The sequence below is a fragment of the Cyprinus carpio genome, chromosome A4 (assembly GCF_018340385.1).
Source record: "Cyprinus carpio isolate SPL01 chromosome A4, ASM1834038v1, whole genome shotgun sequence".
In the NCBI taxonomy this organism is placed as follows: Eukaryota; Metazoa; Chordata; class Actinopteri; order Cypriniformes; family Cyprinidae; genus Cyprinus; species Cyprinus carpio.
In genome coordinates, this window is record NC_056575.1 from 32,436,426 (window position 1) to 32,454,509 (window position 18,084).

The 18,084-nt window shown below is 37.4% G+C and overlaps 1 protein-coding gene across 1 annotated transcript; it reads right to left on the minus strand.

Moving 5' to 3' along the window:
- Positions 1-5,412: 5,412 nt before the first annotated feature.
- LOC109065215 (gastrula zinc finger protein XlCGF8.2DB-like) lies at positions 5,413-13,384 on the minus strand. Its single transcript, XM_042745259.1, has 3 exons — positions 13,322-13,384; positions 12,576-12,703; positions 5,413-6,730 (listed from the first exon to the last, which is right to left on the minus strand). Exons 2-3 carry the CDS (start codon positions 12,658-12,660, stop codon positions 5,850-5,852), a joined length of 966 nt encoding a protein of 321 aa, XP_042601193.1. The 5' UTR covers positions 12,661-12,703; positions 13,322-13,384; the 3' UTR covers positions 5,413-5,849.
- Between the last annotated feature and the right edge of the window lie 4,700 nt (positions 13,385-18,084).

Consider the following 18,084-nt stretch of genomic DNA (forward strand, 5'->3'; position numbering starts at 1 on the left):
TCTTCTTTTAATGTTTTATGGCGGTTGGCAAACAAGCTTTTGGTGCATATTCCGCCACCTACTGGGATGGAGAGTGTGGCGACGATATCAAGGAAAATGCTAATTCAAAAATAAATAAATTCTTCTACCAATATTTTGTTATATACATTTGTCCTTTTCAGAAAATGTAAAAAGAGCTTTGCAACCTTTATGAGAACTGTTAAAGACATTCTGTCATAGAATTAATGACAGCAGAATTTAATTCCTCCCTTTCCTTTTCATATGCCCTACAGTTAATCAGCACATGCTCTACAGTTTCTGGAAGACCACAGATTCATGTCTTCCTATCATCTGGAGTGATTTATTAAGAGCAGAGTGTCCAATTCTCAATCGAGATATTACTGTATCATCCCTTCTATCACCATAAGCAGTTCTTACGTGGCCTACTTCTTTATATATATTATAAAGATGTCACACGTTGTTTCCTTTATCCCATCTCTCTTGACACATCTTTCTGACAGCTAACTTTAATTAAACCTTTAATTTCTGATTTACTCAAGGGTATATGTATGTCAATATTCGTGTGCTGAAGAGCTTGCTTCACTGTCTTGTCTTCCTCCTCATTTCCTTCCACTCCAACATGAGCAGGCACCCGTAAATATTTGGCTATAATTCTGAGTTGCCGTATTCGGTACAAACCCAGTTTCTGGGTCTTTAGAACCATCTATATAAATTTGTAAAAATGTAAAAGTAATGACTATCTATTTTAAGCTGAATTTCACGAATGTCTAGTGGTGTTTCAAACATTTTTACCTGCAAAGCTGTCACAGGAGAGGATCTAAACGCTCCACAACATATTCTTAGGGCTTGGTTTTGAATCACCTCTATCCTAGTTAAAGGAACACTCCACTTTTTTTGAAAATAGGCTCATTTTCCAACTCCCCTAGAGTTAAACAGTTGAGTTCACCATTTTTGAATCCATTCAGCCGACCTCCGGGTCTGGCGGTAGCACTTTTAGCTTAGCATAGATCATTGAATCTGATTAGACCGTTAGCATCTCGCTAAAAAAATTACCAAAGAGTTTCTATATTTTTCCTATTTAAAACTTGACTCATCTGTAGTTACATTGTGAACTAAGACCAATGTAAAAAAATTAAAAGTTGCGATTTTCTCAGCCGATATGGCTAGGAACTATATTCTCATTCCGGCGTAATAATCAAGGATCTTGGCTGCCGTACCATGAGTGCAGAAGGTGCAGTGATATTACGCAGCGCCTGAAAATAGTCTTATTGGAAGTTACCTAGCTGGGACTATTTTCAGGCGCTGCGTAATATCATTGCGCCTTCTGCACCCATGGTACCGCAGCAAAGTATGTATAAAGACATAAAAACCAACATGTATGAACATAAATCAAATAATGCAGTTCATTATTTCATTCAGTTCATCCTTTTATTTATAGTTTTCCACTTATATTGTGCCATTCACTGCAAGATGGAAGTTTATGTTATATATTGAGTATTAATCTTAATCAAATATGAGTGATACCGCTATTTGATCAAAATTAATTTCACACAGATATATACTTTTAAACTTTTCAAAGAACAAAAATAGGGTCTCACATCTGCATGACTTGTTTTTTTAAGTGTGACGACAAATAATTTTTTATTACACTGATCATAATGTGTAAAAAGAAATATATATATATTGTAAAAGATTTGATGACTAATATGTGTGTGGATTGTTTTTTTTTTTTTGACGACAAATTAGTTATTAGACGATCTGGGTGTTATATTAGACAGTAACTTGTCTTTTGAAAATCATATTTCCTATGTTACAAAAATAGCATTCTTCCATCTTAGAAACACTGCCAAGCTATGAAACATGTTACCTGTTCCTGATGCAGAAAAGCTAGTTCATGCATTCATGACCTCTAGACTGGACTATTGTAATGCACTGCTAGGTGGTTGTCCTGCATCCTCAATAAACAAGCTACAGGTAGTCCAAAATGCAGCGGCTAGAGTCCTTACCAGGTCAAGAAAATATGATCATATTACCCCAATACTACAGTCTCTGCACTGGCTACCTATTAAGTTCAGTTACAAAATATTACTTATTATTATTAATTATTCTCATACATTTGTTTCTCTTCCTTTACATCATTCAGTTCTTGACTCTTTCTGTGGCATCAGGTCTAAGGTGAAAAAACTAAATACAAGTTTAACCCCAGTTTAATGTCACAAAGCAACAAAACCTTTAGTTATTCTTAAAGTTCTTGGGGCCAGCGTCCCTTACCCATTATCCAGACCCCATACGACCTGATTAAATAAAATATAGTCTGATTGTATTCCCTGAATATTAATGTTGATTATTATTTTGTGTTTATCAGGAGCCAAGCACCGACTGTGCTGTAGTCCCTTTTGAATCTATTGGTTTTCTTTGTCTTCTTACTCCTCCCCAATGGGAGTCTATTGAAGCTGTAAGAACCACACCTTCCAAAATGATAAATTTTGGCACACTAATAGGTGTGGTCCTGAATAATATAATAATATAATATAATGCTACCACTCTTGTTTCAGTATTGGGTGCTAAGAAGACTTATCTCTCAATTCACTGCAGGTACGGTTCATTTAAGGTGACCTCGATCTGACCCAATTGCAGAAAGCATTGATTCTTTTTGAGTTAACAGCCTCCCGTAGTCGAAGTTGCATTATGGGAAAGTATTGTGTTTGCTACATTTGCTAGCCATTGCGAATGAGTCGTGGTTTGACCTGGAGCTCCGAAGAGACTCACTGAAAGTTAAAGTGATTTAACTGGCTCTTTTGGTCAATTACATTTATCCTGGTGAATTAAAAAAAAAAATAATTAATGGTGCTTTTGAATGGTATTATGTTTTTCACAAAAAAAAAAAAAAAAATGAAGAAGCACAAGTATTTTCACAATAATCAGAAATGTTTCTTGATCAGCAAATCAGCATATTAGTGACTGAAAATTCAGCTTTGATCACAGGAATAATTTACATTTGAATGCATATTCACATAAAAACATTATAAATTGAAATAATATTTCGCAATATTACTCTGTTTATTGTATTTTTGATCAAATAAATGCAGCTTTGGTGAGCAGAAGAGACTCATTACAAAAACATTTAAAAAAGTATTATCCCAAACTTTTGACCGGTTGTGCTTTAAATTAACCATTCAGTTTGACAATGATGATAATATTGGATATTCGAGAAAATTTACATCATTTAAATAAACTGTATCACTCTGAATTAGAAGTGGATCAGCAGAAAGCCTAAAATGTCAAAATACATTTGCAGATATTTCAAAATTGATTTAACAAAGTACCTATAGATGTTGACATACTGAAAAATCAGGCCATGACTGGAGAAAAGCCATCAAGTTTCTGTTTGTGCAAACTGTACCACCATCGAATACAGTCGTTTCATTCATTCAGACGGCTGAATCATTAAACAATGAAGCATGTGCTTCATTCAGAATTGCTGAATCATTCAGTAATGAAACATGGCTGTGTGCTGCTTGGTTCTGCTGTGTTCCTTTTTGGAACTATTTTAAAATGTATTCTATTCAAAAAATGTAGGTCACAATGTTTACTACTCATATACTGAATTAATAAAAATCAATGTCAAATCTCCAATCATGCTGATATTCAGGAAACATCACTCTCTTGGTCTTCTCGTTGCTCTTCTAGGCTATGTGAAAAAAAATTACTATCTGTGAGTTTCTTTGTGCTCATTTGTTCTGATTTCTCAACGAATCGTGTTACTGTATTCACTATAAATCATTATTTACACTAAATGTAATAAAATCTGAATCATTCTTGCACAACTGCACTTTCATTTCTTTCCGACAAAATTTGCATTCTCTGTTCTGAGTTTTACTCCTCCATGCCTGCCACTGTCCAAACATCAGGCGTTATGGCAATTTCAGCTGAAGCCAATTACCGAACTGGTTCTGTTTGTGTATCACACCAATCTACATATTTTATGGCAGCAAACTATAAAGTTATTTATTATAAAGGCTATATTCAAAATAAATAACTAAAATTGGTAACACTTTACAATAAGGTTCCATTTAGTTAATGTTAATGTATTTTAAATCTCTAGTCCATAGTCCACTGTTCCACCTTTTTAATGGCCGCCTGCACGCAAAAAATTACTTGCAAAAAGTTTTGACCCCTCTCCCATGTGGCACCATCATCTGCACATAATGCACATCCTATACCTAACTGCCCAACGACATGAGTTCTATATAAAGTATTTATCCATAATATTTTTCTTTGAATATAGTTTCTACTCCCTTTAGGAGTTCCATTTTTTTAATTGGAAATGTTCTAGCCTTACGAGCAGTTGATTTATGCTAATTGACGGACTGTTAGTTTAATAAGTGCCGTCATTCGGTTATGTATAACATTATATTAATATGTTTCAGCACGTTACAATCATTATATAGCTTGAGTTAAGGTAGCCTGTCTTCTAAATTAAACAGTTTATCATACAGATTGAAAGCGTGAATCCCATCTCTCTCTGTTTATGTGTGTTTGTGCGTGCATGCAGGGGAGGGGTGCGATTTTCGAATAATAATCGAATAATACCCAGTGATTTTCGAATATTATTTTTGTTTGGAATGCCCATCCCTGCTTGATACCAGAAATACACCATCTATAATTAATCGCTGTTTACATTGAATGTAGGCTAATAAAATTAGAAAAATCATTCTTGGGTTTCAATGCTTCACTGGTTATTTTTTGTCACTTATGTTTTGATCAGGCTATTTGTCCAGTGGTTTAAAAAAATAAATAAATAAATACAAATAAAAAATGTACACAAAAGCTAGAAGGATGATCGGCTGTTGCTCAACCTTTATTATTATTGTTATTATTGTGAACATTAAAAAGGAATAGCTGACCTGTATTCTGTTACTGTGATTCTCTCTGATGATGCAGTAACTTAACGCAGGGGAGAAAAAAATCTTCGGTCTGTGTCCAGTGGTTGTAAACAGTCATTAGGTCCATCAGACGTGAGATATTTTAGCGGTAATGTGACCAAAAATATAAAAGACCCATCGAATCTGAATTCAAGACATTTTTAAGGCCTTTTATTAGGAAAACGTTAAGACATTTTAAGATTTTTTAAGGACCTGCGGACACCCTGTTTCTACATTAAATGACTGACTTCAACTCACCTGCACTACAGATGACCTTTTGAAATAAAAATGTTAACAACCAATAATGCATTTTACCTGTTGGTTCCATTCTAGCAGCTTTTATTAACAATCCTTCTCTCCATGCCACACCATATGCTTTTTCAATATCTTTGTTTTTCTTAATAAATTTGCTTCTTCTATGTATGGTATTGACTAATTTCTTGTATGAATCTACCTGACTTTACACCTAGGAATAAGACACACAAACTAAAAGAAAATCTGTTTTGTCACATTTATTATGTTAATGAAAGGAAAACACGCATTTACCCATCCACTGACCCCCCCACCCTTGAAAAAATGGGGACAGGAGTGGTCGAAAGTGGACAAAAGAGATGGTGATATGGAGACAGTATATCTGTGATCCGATCAACCGAAACACATTTTAAACCCAGGTGCAAACGAAGTCCAAATCCGCTGCTCAGGTATTTTGAACTGTATCGGGGGAGCTTGTGTGAACCTCAAGATTGTCTTTCCACAGTGATGGCACTTCTGTCTGGTGTTACATGTTTCCCAAGATGTTTTCTGTCTGTGAAACTCCACAATTCCACACTGATGACATAAAAAACAGTTCTCTCATATGTGAAATCTCATGTGGTATTTAACGGCTGCTTTATATATGTAACTTTTTCCACAGAGACCACACGTCTAAGGCTTCTCTCCACTGTGAGTTTTCATGTGCCTGTTGAGGCTACCTTTTCGGTAGAAACTTTTTCCACATTGTTGGCATGTGAAAGGCTTCTCTCCAGTGTGAATTATTATGTGGTCTTCAAAGCGTCGTTTGTAATTGAAACTCTTCCCGCACTGAGTGCATGTGTAGGGTTGATCTTCAGAGTGAATTGTCATGTGGTCTTCAAAGTTTCGTTTTTGACTGAAACGCTTTCCACACTCAGAACATGTGTAGGGTTTCTCTCTATGAGCTCTCATATGGACTTTAAGGTTTTCATGTTGATCAAAACTCTTTCCACACTGAGAGCATGTGTAAGGCTGCACTACATTGTGAATTCTCATGTGTTGGTTAAAGCTTCCTTTGTGAGTGAAACTTCTTTCACACTGTTGGCAGGTGAAAAGACTCTCTCCATTGTGAACTGTCTTGTGGCTATTAAGACTACTTTTCCGGTTGAAATTTCTTCCACACTGTTGGCAGGCATAAGGCTTCTCTCCAGTGTGAATTCTCATGTGGTCTCTAAGGTTTCCACTTTGAGTGAAACTCTTTCCACACTGAGGACATGTGAAAGGCTTCTCTCCAGTGTGAATTCTAATGTGTACTGTAAGAGCTTCTTTGTGACTGAAACGCTTTCCACACTGTTGGCAGGCGTAAGGCTTCTCTCCGGTGTGAACTCTCATGTGCCTTTTAAAAAAACTTTTTTGAAGGAAACACTTTCCACACGGTTGGCAGAGGAAATAACTACTACTTCCGGTCTCTTCAGTCTGTGAGCAACTAAAAGAGTTGTCTCCAGTTACGAAATCATGTTGATTCTTATATTGATCATTCAGTTCTTGACTCTCCTCTTTGAGGACCCTCAAGTCTAAGGCAAAAAAGACAAATAAAAATTAAACTCAATTTAATAACACAAAGCATCAGACATTAAAACATTCAGATATGCAAGTCGTCGAAACCAACATACAAATATTAAACTCAATTTAATAACACAAAGCATCAGACATTAAAACATTCAGATATGAAAGTCTTTCTTTAGGAAAAGCTGGCATTTAAACCCTCCATTTAAATAAAAAAAAAAAAAAAGATTAATCACACATTACAAGGGGTTAAGATGCAAAAAATAAAGAAACTTGGGGAAAAGAAAGAAAGACAAATGCTCCACTCAACCATTTGTCCAAAAACTCATCACACTGTAATTCCATGTGATATTTATTTGGAAAGAAAACCAATATTTGTGTCAGGGAGGAAGCAGCAGATGTTTGTAAAAACTTTTAAATGACCCATCACAGTGGTTCAAAAAACGTCACTGACAGATGAAATTACAAATCTGAAAACAATGCATTCACAGAAGCAAGAGAGAACAGCAGAACAAAACAATGATACAAATATCCAACATGTATAACACCATTTATGTTTAAAGGGGGCCAATGCACTGAAATGAGAACAAAACAATGATGAAAGTTTACAAAACACTTACCGTGTCTACACTGGATGCTAGCGGTGCAGCGCGACGCAACACAATATTATAAAATACTAGAAAACCCAATATAATCAATGATGTGGTCTACACTAGATGACACCTCTCAATACGACAAATCCCTGACAGTAAACTGATGCCTCGTTCTTCTATTTATGACATTTATGACACAAAGTTCAAATGATTTGCAACGGTCTCTGTGTCGCGTCCAGTGTAGACAGATTTTAAGCTGTTGCAGCGTGGCAAGATATCATGTCATTGTAGACAGTGTTACATTTACACACTAGTGTAGAAGTGTGCTAACTCTACTACATAGGGATGTTTAGATAACTAACGATATATAAAATATTCACGTTCACATTTTCTGAAAACATTTAGCTTACAGATCTCTTACATGGAAATTTACCATATATTATATCTTAATACAATATACTATATTGTATTATATTATAAAACCTAAATAATAATTAATGAAAAGAGGGAATTATTGGACCACAAAACCTCTGCATGTAATAACCTAGAACTCTAAGACTTGATGGCTGCTCTGTCAATTCTTCGTCATCAGTTAGGAACCTAGGTGTGGTATTTGATAGCAATCATTCCTTAGAAAGCCACGTTTCTAGCATTTGTAAAACTTTATTTTTAAGATGGAAAAAATCTATCTAAATTATAACCTATGCTCTCAATGTCAAATGCAGAAATGTTAATCCATGCGTTTATGACCTCAAGGTTAGATTATTGTAATGCTCTATTGGGTGGTTGTTCTGCACGCTTAGTAAACAAACTTCAGTTAGTCCAAAATGCAGCAGCTAGAGTTCTTACTAGAACCAGGAAGTATGATCATATTAGCCCGGTCCTGTCAACACTGCACTGGCTCCCTATCAAACATCGTATAGATTTGAATGGTTTAGCTCCTCAGTACTTGAGCGAGCTCTTATCACATTATAGTCCTTCACGTCCAATGTGATCTCAAAACTTTGGCCAGTTGATCATTTCTATTTAGCGCCCAAACTCTGGAACAATCTACCTAGCGTTGTTTGGGAGGCAGACACACTCTGTCAGTTTAAACCTAAATTAAACCTTGTTTAACCTGACATACACATAGCACACTATCAAATTTCCAGGCCAGATGGTGGATCAGCACCTAGAGAGGACCTCTACAGCCCTGAATGTCAGCGGAGACCAGGACAACTAGATGAGCCCCAGATACAGATCCCTAGCGAAGACCTCATCACCTCAACGGCCATCAGCACAAGACCACGGGAACCAGACTTAGTAGACTAGTAACTACTTATACTAAGAATAAGTCCTCTGCACAATCTGACTTTGCTGCAGCCTGGAATTAAACCCACACCATGCTGGTTTTCTCTGGTCAGAGGAGAACTGGCCCCCCGACTGAGCCTGGTTTCTCCCAAGGTTTTTTCTCCATTCTGTCACTGATGGAGTTTTGGTTCCCTGCCGCTGTCAACTTTGGCTTACTTAGTTAATTTCTGGTTAACATTGTTGACTTGACTGCACAGACACTATTTGAAGAAAACTGAACTGAGCATGGACGATGACGTCACTGACTTTGACAGTTTACTATTGTCCTCCTGCATTATTGACACTGTAAAGCAGCTTTGGCACGTATTGTTTAAAGTGCTATATAAATAAAGCTGACTTGACTGACTCTGGAGTGTTTGATGCCAAGGTCTCTTAAAGGAGTAGCTCACTTCCAGAACAAAAATTTACTGATAATGAACTCACCACCCCCTTGTCATCCAAGATGTTCATGTCTTTCTTTCTTCAGTTGTAAAGGAATTGTGTTTTGCGGAAACTATTTCAGGATTTCTTTCCATATAAACGGACTTCTACGGTGCCCCCGAGTTTGAACTTCCAAAATGCTTAAATGCAAAAAAGTTTAAATGCAACTTCAAAAGGCTCTAAATGATCCCAGCCGAGGAAGAAGGGTCTTATCTAGTGAAACGCTCGGTTATTTTCTAAAAAAAAAAAAAAATAAAAAATTCAAAATTCATATACTTTTTAATCTCAAACGCTTGTCTTGTCTAGCTCTGGGTGAACTCTGTGTTTTCCTGTTCAAGACAGTTAAGGCTCCGATATACTTCAAACGAAATCGAAAACAAATTGATATGATGTCATTTCGAACAAAATCAGGCCGAAACTAAGTTCGCTTTGAGTTTGTTTCGTTAGTTTGAAACAGCTCACCAAAGTGAACTTTCTGGGGGAGTTCGTTTTGGCTCCTAAACACCTTTGAGCTTCCATTGGTCCGTAGCCTTTACGCAACCGGTGGGTGTGTTCTGGAACTCCACCTTGTTTGATGTGCGATTATTTTTTTTTTCCCGGTTCGTTGCTCATTCTAAGGAGGTCCGGGCATTGAACAGCATCTCCAGAACACACTGGAGTGTCAAACAGCTGAGCTGCACAAATATATCTGCACCTGTACGATCGCTCGCAGAGAGACTTTAAAGATTCAGAGAAGCTTTTAATTCCTAGTAAGAAACTGCAACGAAGCTTGGTGTCGATGACCCAGAGTTATGCAAAAAGCGACATAGAGAAATATTCTAAAGCCATGAAAAGAATGAAAGGAAAGAGTAAAGATATAAGGTAGCAAATACCAAATACATGTGTTTCAAATAAATGGGGAATATGCGCGAGCGTGTTGACATGTCAACATTAATCTACACCCCACTCCAGCAACGTGGGGGTGTTGGAAAGTTCTGAAATGGTATACCGTCACTCAGCCTTTTTGAACTTCTTTTTGCCTCCAAACGAAGAACGAAAACAAACTTCGTTAGAAGTATATCGGGGCCTTTAGGTTAGGACTCATTTTCTCCTCCAACTTCAAAATCATCCTAGTTGGTGAAAGCATCTGCTGTCCCCAGAGTTTTTTTAGTAGACGTCAGCATCACATCAAAGCTAGATAGACCAGATAACTTTGCATGATCAGTTAATCTTGGCAGCAGTAAAAATATAAGAAACTTCCACGTGTAGCTACTAATTTCATATGGAAAGATGTTACTCAATCCTAGCAGTGGGCATTTATATTGAAGAATGTTAATAAATGTTTCTTCTTATGAAAATAATTTTCTCATGCCTTAAAATAGATTGAATATAACTCTACACCCTTGCCTCATTTACTATACGCGGATCTATGAATACACAAATTAGCTCCGCCTCCACTCAGTCACATAGCAGCCAGCCATCCTCTAACTGAATTGTAGTAAACAATTCATACAATGATACAATGGCAATAGCTAGTGTAAATATTGATTTAATTAAGCCATATGTGTTTGAACCAGAAATTAGCTGGTATGCTCAACGTAAGCAAGAAGACTGATTACTAACTTTGTGAAGTAATATTATCTGTTCGCGCTGGTTCGTACTCAAATAATGACGGATAAAACTGTTTTTACTAGCGGACAACTAAAGTTGATACTGTAAAGCCTGCGTTATACTTTCCGCATGAGCAATCAGGACATGTACATGGACAGCACGGACACGGACTTCTTCCATTTATACTTGATGGTCCGCTCTGCAACAAACATGTGAACAAACAATTGCCAAGAATTATTGCACATCTGTCTGTCTTTATGTTCTTTTATTGACGTATTGCACAGGTTCGAGTAGCAATGGGCTTCTTCACACAGCCTGCACATGTGCAATTGTGCTTTTGAAGCCTACTGACCGCGCACACTTGTCCACACAGTCATAAAAAATGGGAGGAACGCGGTCGTCCGCTCAGAGCCTCCGTGCACACTCTCTGATGACGATTTTTACGTCACGCGCACCATAGCGGACTCGCGGACACGGAAAGTATAACAGAGGCTTTACATTCGTTAGTTACTAACTTGATGATGTTGTATCTTCAAAATGCCATGAAGACTCAAATGCAGCCAAGTTTGTGATTCCAAACTGTGCCCGCGATCATACCGTAGATTGTATGGATCATACGGCTGTTATATGCAGATTTCAATGTGGGAGAGGTGCGACTCTGGGCTACTTTTAGTCTGCTGCCGCAGGTTATTATTCAAGCTAGCGGTTCTAAATACAAATAAATACGTGCTCAAGTCACGTTTGTTCGCGTGCATATCGCGGGACTTTCCAGTTTCGATTTGCTAAATAGTAAGGTTTGGCCAGCTGACTTCAACAACATGTACTCAGGCAGGTATAAAAATTGGTTAGTTTCACCGCGGCAGCCCTCGTGTGAAGCCCGATGAGTGTAAAGACCATCGACTTGTGCGACACCACCGACAATTGGAAAGGTGTACTCACTATCTGCTTTCAGATCTGTACGTCGGAGGCAGGCCTATCCCAATAATCTACGGCCTGTCCCTCTGACCTCTACTACTTTACTCTCTATTCCAGTTGGTCTCTGGAACTGCCAGTCTGCTGTTAATAAAGCAGATTTAATTTCTTCTATTGCTACTCATTCCAGTCTCAGCCTCATGGCACTGACTGAGACTTGGATCAAACCTGAGGACACTGCCACCCCCGCAGCCCTCTCCTCTCATTTTCACTTGTTCCCACACCCCTCGTACGACTGGGAGGGGTGGAGGTACTGGTCTTCTTATATCGAAAGTTTGGAAATTTGATCTTCAACCACCACCTACAGGTAATGATTCATTTGAATCACATGCTATTACTGTAACCCACCCTGTTAAAATCCACTTTGTGGTCATTTATCATCCCCCAGGTCAATTGGGGAAACTTCTTGGAGGAGTTGGATGTGCTGCTATCAAACTATCCTGAAGATGGTACTCCTCTGGTACTGCTTGGTGACTTCAACATCCACCTAGATAAACCCCAGTCTGCTGACTTCAACACTCTGCTCGCCTCATTTGATCTCAAGCGAGTGTCTACTACAGCGACTCACAAATCGGGCAACCAACTGGACTCATATAAAAATGGTATGTTTAGGATGGTTTCTGTTGATTTGGTTGGATGTTGTTTTTTGTGGAGTATACTCCGCAATGGTGCTGATAAATAGACTGGCGCATGGTTTGTGTAAAAGCGTATTAAAAACACCACACAGACAAATAAACAACTAGATTTTCACCACAGGGGGACTTTAAGAGAACTTTAAGAAAAAAAATAGATGAAGCAATAAATGAAGCTGAAATCCTTTAAAAAAAAATGAAGGACAGAAAGATGCAGGAGCACAGACAAGAGTACAAAAACACCTGACAAAGGTGAATGAACTGAGATTATATACACTTTGTGAATGAAAACCAACCTGTGTGTGTCTCAGTCTCTTCATGTTTGACTCTGAATGTGTCTTCAATCTTCACGTCTTCTCTCTCCTCTTTAATAATCTCCATCTTTATAATAGGATGTGTCTCAGTCTCTTCAGCAGGAGCTTCTCTATGTTTAAGATCAGAATAATTAACAGATAATAAACCCAATCTAAATCTCTGGGTGCGTCTCAATCAGCTCCCTAGTTCAGTAGTCAGCACACTAGTAAGGGAGTCAGCCAGAGTGAGAGTTAATGCACTTAAATCATCTAAAAACTTAATGATAAACAAATTAATAAAAGAACAAAAATTACACAAAATACTATTTAGTTTTGATTAATAGGTATTTAACGATTAGTATATTACACACTTTATTTTTTTTAATTATTTTTTAAAATGCTGTTGTTTGTAAAAGTTCTCGTCAGCGCGCGGAGATTCGAATCACTGAATCGTTTTGTGAAAGATTTGATTCAACTGACTCGGAGTGTCGGAAAGCTCCGTTCGTCCATCAGCTCGTGCCAGTGTTTAGGATGAACTGATTCACTACACAGGGGCGAAATGCGACGCTCCGTTTCTGTTACCAGTGTGTGAATGCGGTTTATTTGCACAAAATGACACTAATGTTACATAAAGTGTTATAATGTAACATACAGTAATCATTCATTAACTTTTCATCGCTTGTACAAACTACAAAGTATACTGAATGCATCGTATCGATTAAACGCTTTAGATGATCAAAAACACAAACCTTTCTTCAGCTGAAACTCAGACGCGGGAGCGCGGCGCAGCCTTATGACGTCACGCCACCAGACCATAATAAAAGTCCCGTTCAAACACTGCTGTGTCTATAATATATATAGCATATAGATGTGTACATAAAGAAAACACATACGAATAATAAAACATGTCAGAGGTTTTCAGAGTTTTATTCTTGGTGAAATAAATATTGAAATACATAAAGTCTTATTGTGTGCTGAAAAGAACCACCAACTAAAGTGTACAAAAATAAAAAAAAATAGAAATAATTGAGTATTTCCGTTTTTCCTCAAGCATCACTGTAATGATTAATTATGATATTAATATATGGAACCCAAAACAATTTAAAAAATACACACATTTCTGCCGTTTTTTTTTTATTTGTATATTTCAGTAATTTCGTGAGGTTTCAGTGATATGTTGACCACTGAACTAGGAAATGTCCCTGGTTTTCATTCAGAAATCTGGTCCTCTTACTGTAAACACTTGTTTCTGCTGTAAAGTTGGGCATTTTAACATGGGTGTCTATGGGACTGACTCCCTTCTAGAGCCCGTCTCTAGCGGCCATTCCATGAATGACAGTTTTAGTCACTTCCGTGTTGGTTTTAAGAGAAAGACCGAATGGTTGCTGCTTGACTATGGCGTTTATTTAGTCTCAAAACTCGCGAACATAAAATCTAGGCGCGTGCACAGGATACGTTTCTGCACCGCGCACACAAAATACTGTCCCGCAAGCATTAGCGTACAAACCAGGGAATGCTAATTGGGAAAAATACATACATTATTTTTCGTGATTACATTTTTTTACGGTGGTTTGTGTGTGTGAGACCATGAGACATTATTAACTATACTTTGTTCTGTCTTGCAACAGCTAAGACATCACATTTATCAAAGGCTTTTGCATAAAATAGAACTGGGATTCAACACAACACCACTGAATTTGGATTACTTCGAATTCATTTGCCGTCAGGAGCTGTATCTTCTGCAGGCCCTATCCAGTCATGTAGAAGTACATCCTGCTATCACCCAGGCTTTGCAAGATCTCTTTGACCTTGTGAAGGCAGGGCGCCCCAGAATTTTGATTGGAGAACAACGCTTGAAAGAAATGCTTCATACTCGACTTCCTGTGTCTTGCAGGGCTAAACTGATGGGTGTTTCAAGAAGCACAGTCTTCAGACGAGTGGAAGAGTACGAGCTCTCTGGCAGGAACATGTATAGTTCCATCAGTGATGATGAACTTGACAGTTTGGTTGCTTCAATCAAGAATCCTTTACCAAACGCTGGCTACAGGATGGTCAGAGGGGGACTGGAGTCAATAGGCCATAGGGTTCAGTGGAGAAGAACTGCAGCCTCCATGCATACGGTTGATTCTGTGGGCATCATATCAAGGCTGTCAAGTCTCGGCTGTGTTGTACGCAGAGTTTACTCTGTACCAGGACCCTTGTCTCTGGTACATGTGGACACAAGCCACAAGTTAATCAGGTTTGTATTAAAGTCAAGTTAATTTAAAGTTCATTTTGGATTGGGTAATTTTCACAATACACATTGACATTGTTTTAATTTGATATTTTATGCCCAATTGCTTTCTAGATACAACATTGTGATATTTTTGTGTTTGGGTGGTGTTTGTTTGCTGCTGGTTTTTTGTGTTTTTTTAATATTTTAGTTTTAACACGGGCTTTACAAGAATGGATATAGTGGCTTTGGTGTTGTGATTTTTGTGAATGTTGTTTTTTACATAACTTTTTAAATAAAACGCTTGTAATGCTCAGACCTTAAATTCATTGAAAGTCTATAGACATAAACAGAGAGAAGTAGCTCCGGCTACAATCATCTTCCCGCAAGATGCATTGACACTCAACCGGTTAATAAACAAAACTGCATACAAAGTTGACATAATTTACCTTTAAGTAAAAGGCACACGACAAACCAATTTCATAATAGAACTTGGTCAGTGTGCTTTGCTTGCTGAGCATACTCATGCTTCCTGAGAAGGAACCCTATCAGTTTTAACTTTAATGCCTTTTAATTGTTTAAAATGTTTCTTTTGTAGATAATGTACTTGAATGCAGCCACAAATAACTGTGCATCAGCGGCATTTCACTTCTTCCTTGAGGCAACTCACCTGCATGGTTTACCTTCAAGGTAGTGTATTTTAGAAAGTTAAAAAGCTACAGTGTTATCTATGTACTGTAGGTAAAAAGGCTGGGAAAATTCAAATTGTTTAATATGAGCTTCGTCTTACATGGAAGAATTTAGATTAATCTGACACTTGACTTGAGCGTAATTTCCTAAAAGCAAAATGTCATTACAAAATAATTATTCTGTTTACACACTCATCGTCCTTGGTTGTGGGTTTATATTGGATGACATTTATCAATTTTTCAATATTGACTACTTCTTGAGGGTTGTGTTTATTAAACTAAGAAGTTACAGAACCATCATCAAAAATATAAATAAGTAGCTCAGTTAGGCCTAATTGGTACCATAATTACTGTGATTTCAGGGTAAGAGCTGACCAGGGAGTGGAGAACGTGGACATTGCCCGGCCGGGCACTGATCGGAGAAGCTTCATCTCGGGAAAATGTGTGCACAACCAAAGGTACAATTTTTTTCTTACCTTGCATATTTTTTTCCTGATTTTCATACTCGTCCTCATATTTTATTACAGTGTACCTTTATGGTCAGGTATTTTATACAAATGACAAACAAAGAAAGAGTTGAAAGACTTCAGTCTTTGTTGCATTAATTTCCTGTTATCCCTGTAAAGCTGTTTTGAAACAATCTGTAAATAGCACTATATAAATAAAGGTGACTTGGCTTGACTTTAAGTACTGCTTCCCTTAAAGTAATAGTTCACCCAAAAATTGTAATTCTGTCATTTACTCACCCTCAAGTTGTTTCAAACCTGTATGAAATTCTTTCTTCTGCTGAACACAAAAGAAGATATTTTGAAGAATGTGGGCAACCAAACGGTTGATGTACCCCATTGACTTGCATAGTTTTTTTTTTATTTTGCTTTCTTGTTCAGCAGAATAAATAAATTCATACAGGTTTGAAACAACTTGAGGGTGAGTCAATTTTTTAATTTTTGGGTGAACTATCCCTTGAAATGATGTGTCTTCACCTGTCTCGTTCTCCATTAAATAAGTGTTAATACAACAGATTTGTTTACTGCAATCTTGTATTAGCAGTGTAAATAAATAAACCTAATATCAATGATGTATTTGATGCTCTTTAGCGCATCTTGGCACATGACTAAGAAATTGGATAATAGAACTTGAGAAATCTGGCCAATGTCCTATGCATTGTTTCTTTTTGTTAACCAGAAACTGTAACATTTTACCTGTTTGTCACCCAGATATTTACTTTAAACTACTATTATTAATGCCACATTTTCATAATCTCACTAAGTTCTTTACACACAGTATATATGGTTTTACCACTTCCAAGATTGGGTGCTAGCCAGGTATGACATGGCACAACACAGTTACACCATGAGATGCACCAACATAGTTTTCCAATTACAAATGTATTGCCTGCTTGACTTTGGCACAATGTTGTTTTCTTACACTGTACTCAAGATAATTTTGTTTTAATAGAACGATTATGGCGAGATGTGTGGATCTCAGTATCATCGAAGTACTTCAATCTTCTGCACTCCCTTGAAGAAGATGACCTCTTGGACATTTCATGTACAGATGACATATTCTGTGTGCATTATGCAAGTCTTCCAAGACTCAAAAGAGACTTGGAGATATTCACTGAAGGCTGGAACCACCATCCACTATGTACTGAGGGAAACCGGAGTCCAACACAGATTTGGGAAATTGCCCGGATGCTAAACACCAATGTACATACAGAGAACCTTGCAGTAAGTGTTTTTTTGTTTTTTGAAGAAGAAGAAAATTGATAAGACTTGGGACCAGATTTACTAACAGCTTGCCTTGATGCATTCATAGGACCTTCAAGAGCCAGACATTGACTGGGACACCGCTGTTGACTTTGATGGCCCTGACTCAGAAACTGGTGTTATAGTGCCTGAATACGAGTGCCCTCTGACTGAAGATCCAGCTGATCCAAACATACTTGAAGAGCTATACATTCTCTGCTATTTTTCTTTTTAGTTTTTTCTTATTGCACAATTTCAATACATTCAACAGGTAACGATTTGGAATTCATGTATTTGAAATGCTTCTGAAATTCAAAAATGTGCATGGAAAGTATCAGAAATGTAAGATAGCATTGATACTGCACACTTGATACAACACTCCTTAACGCTAATAAAGTACTACTAAAACCTCAAGGTTTTATGAATGCATACTCAAAAATGAAAATTCTGTCATTAATTATTCACCCTCATGTCGCTCCAAACCCGTAAGACTTTCGTTCATCTTCAGAACACAAATTAAGGTCTTTTTGATGAAATCTGTTATCTGCTTTTTGTCCCTCCATTGACAGCTATGCATGCCCCAGAAAGGTAGTAAAGACATCATTAAAGTAATCCATGTGACTCCAGTGGTTTAAAGGGATAGTTCACCCAAAAATGTCATCACTTACTCACCCTCAATTGTTCCTAACCTGTACAAGCTTCAGTCTTCTGCTTAACACAAAAAGTTATTTTGAAGAATGTTGTTAACCAGACAGTTGACGGCACCCATTGACTTCCTTAGTAGGAAAAAAAATATTATGAAAGTCAGTGGCTATCGTCAACAGTCTGTTTGACCACATTCTTCAAATATTTTCTTTTGTGTT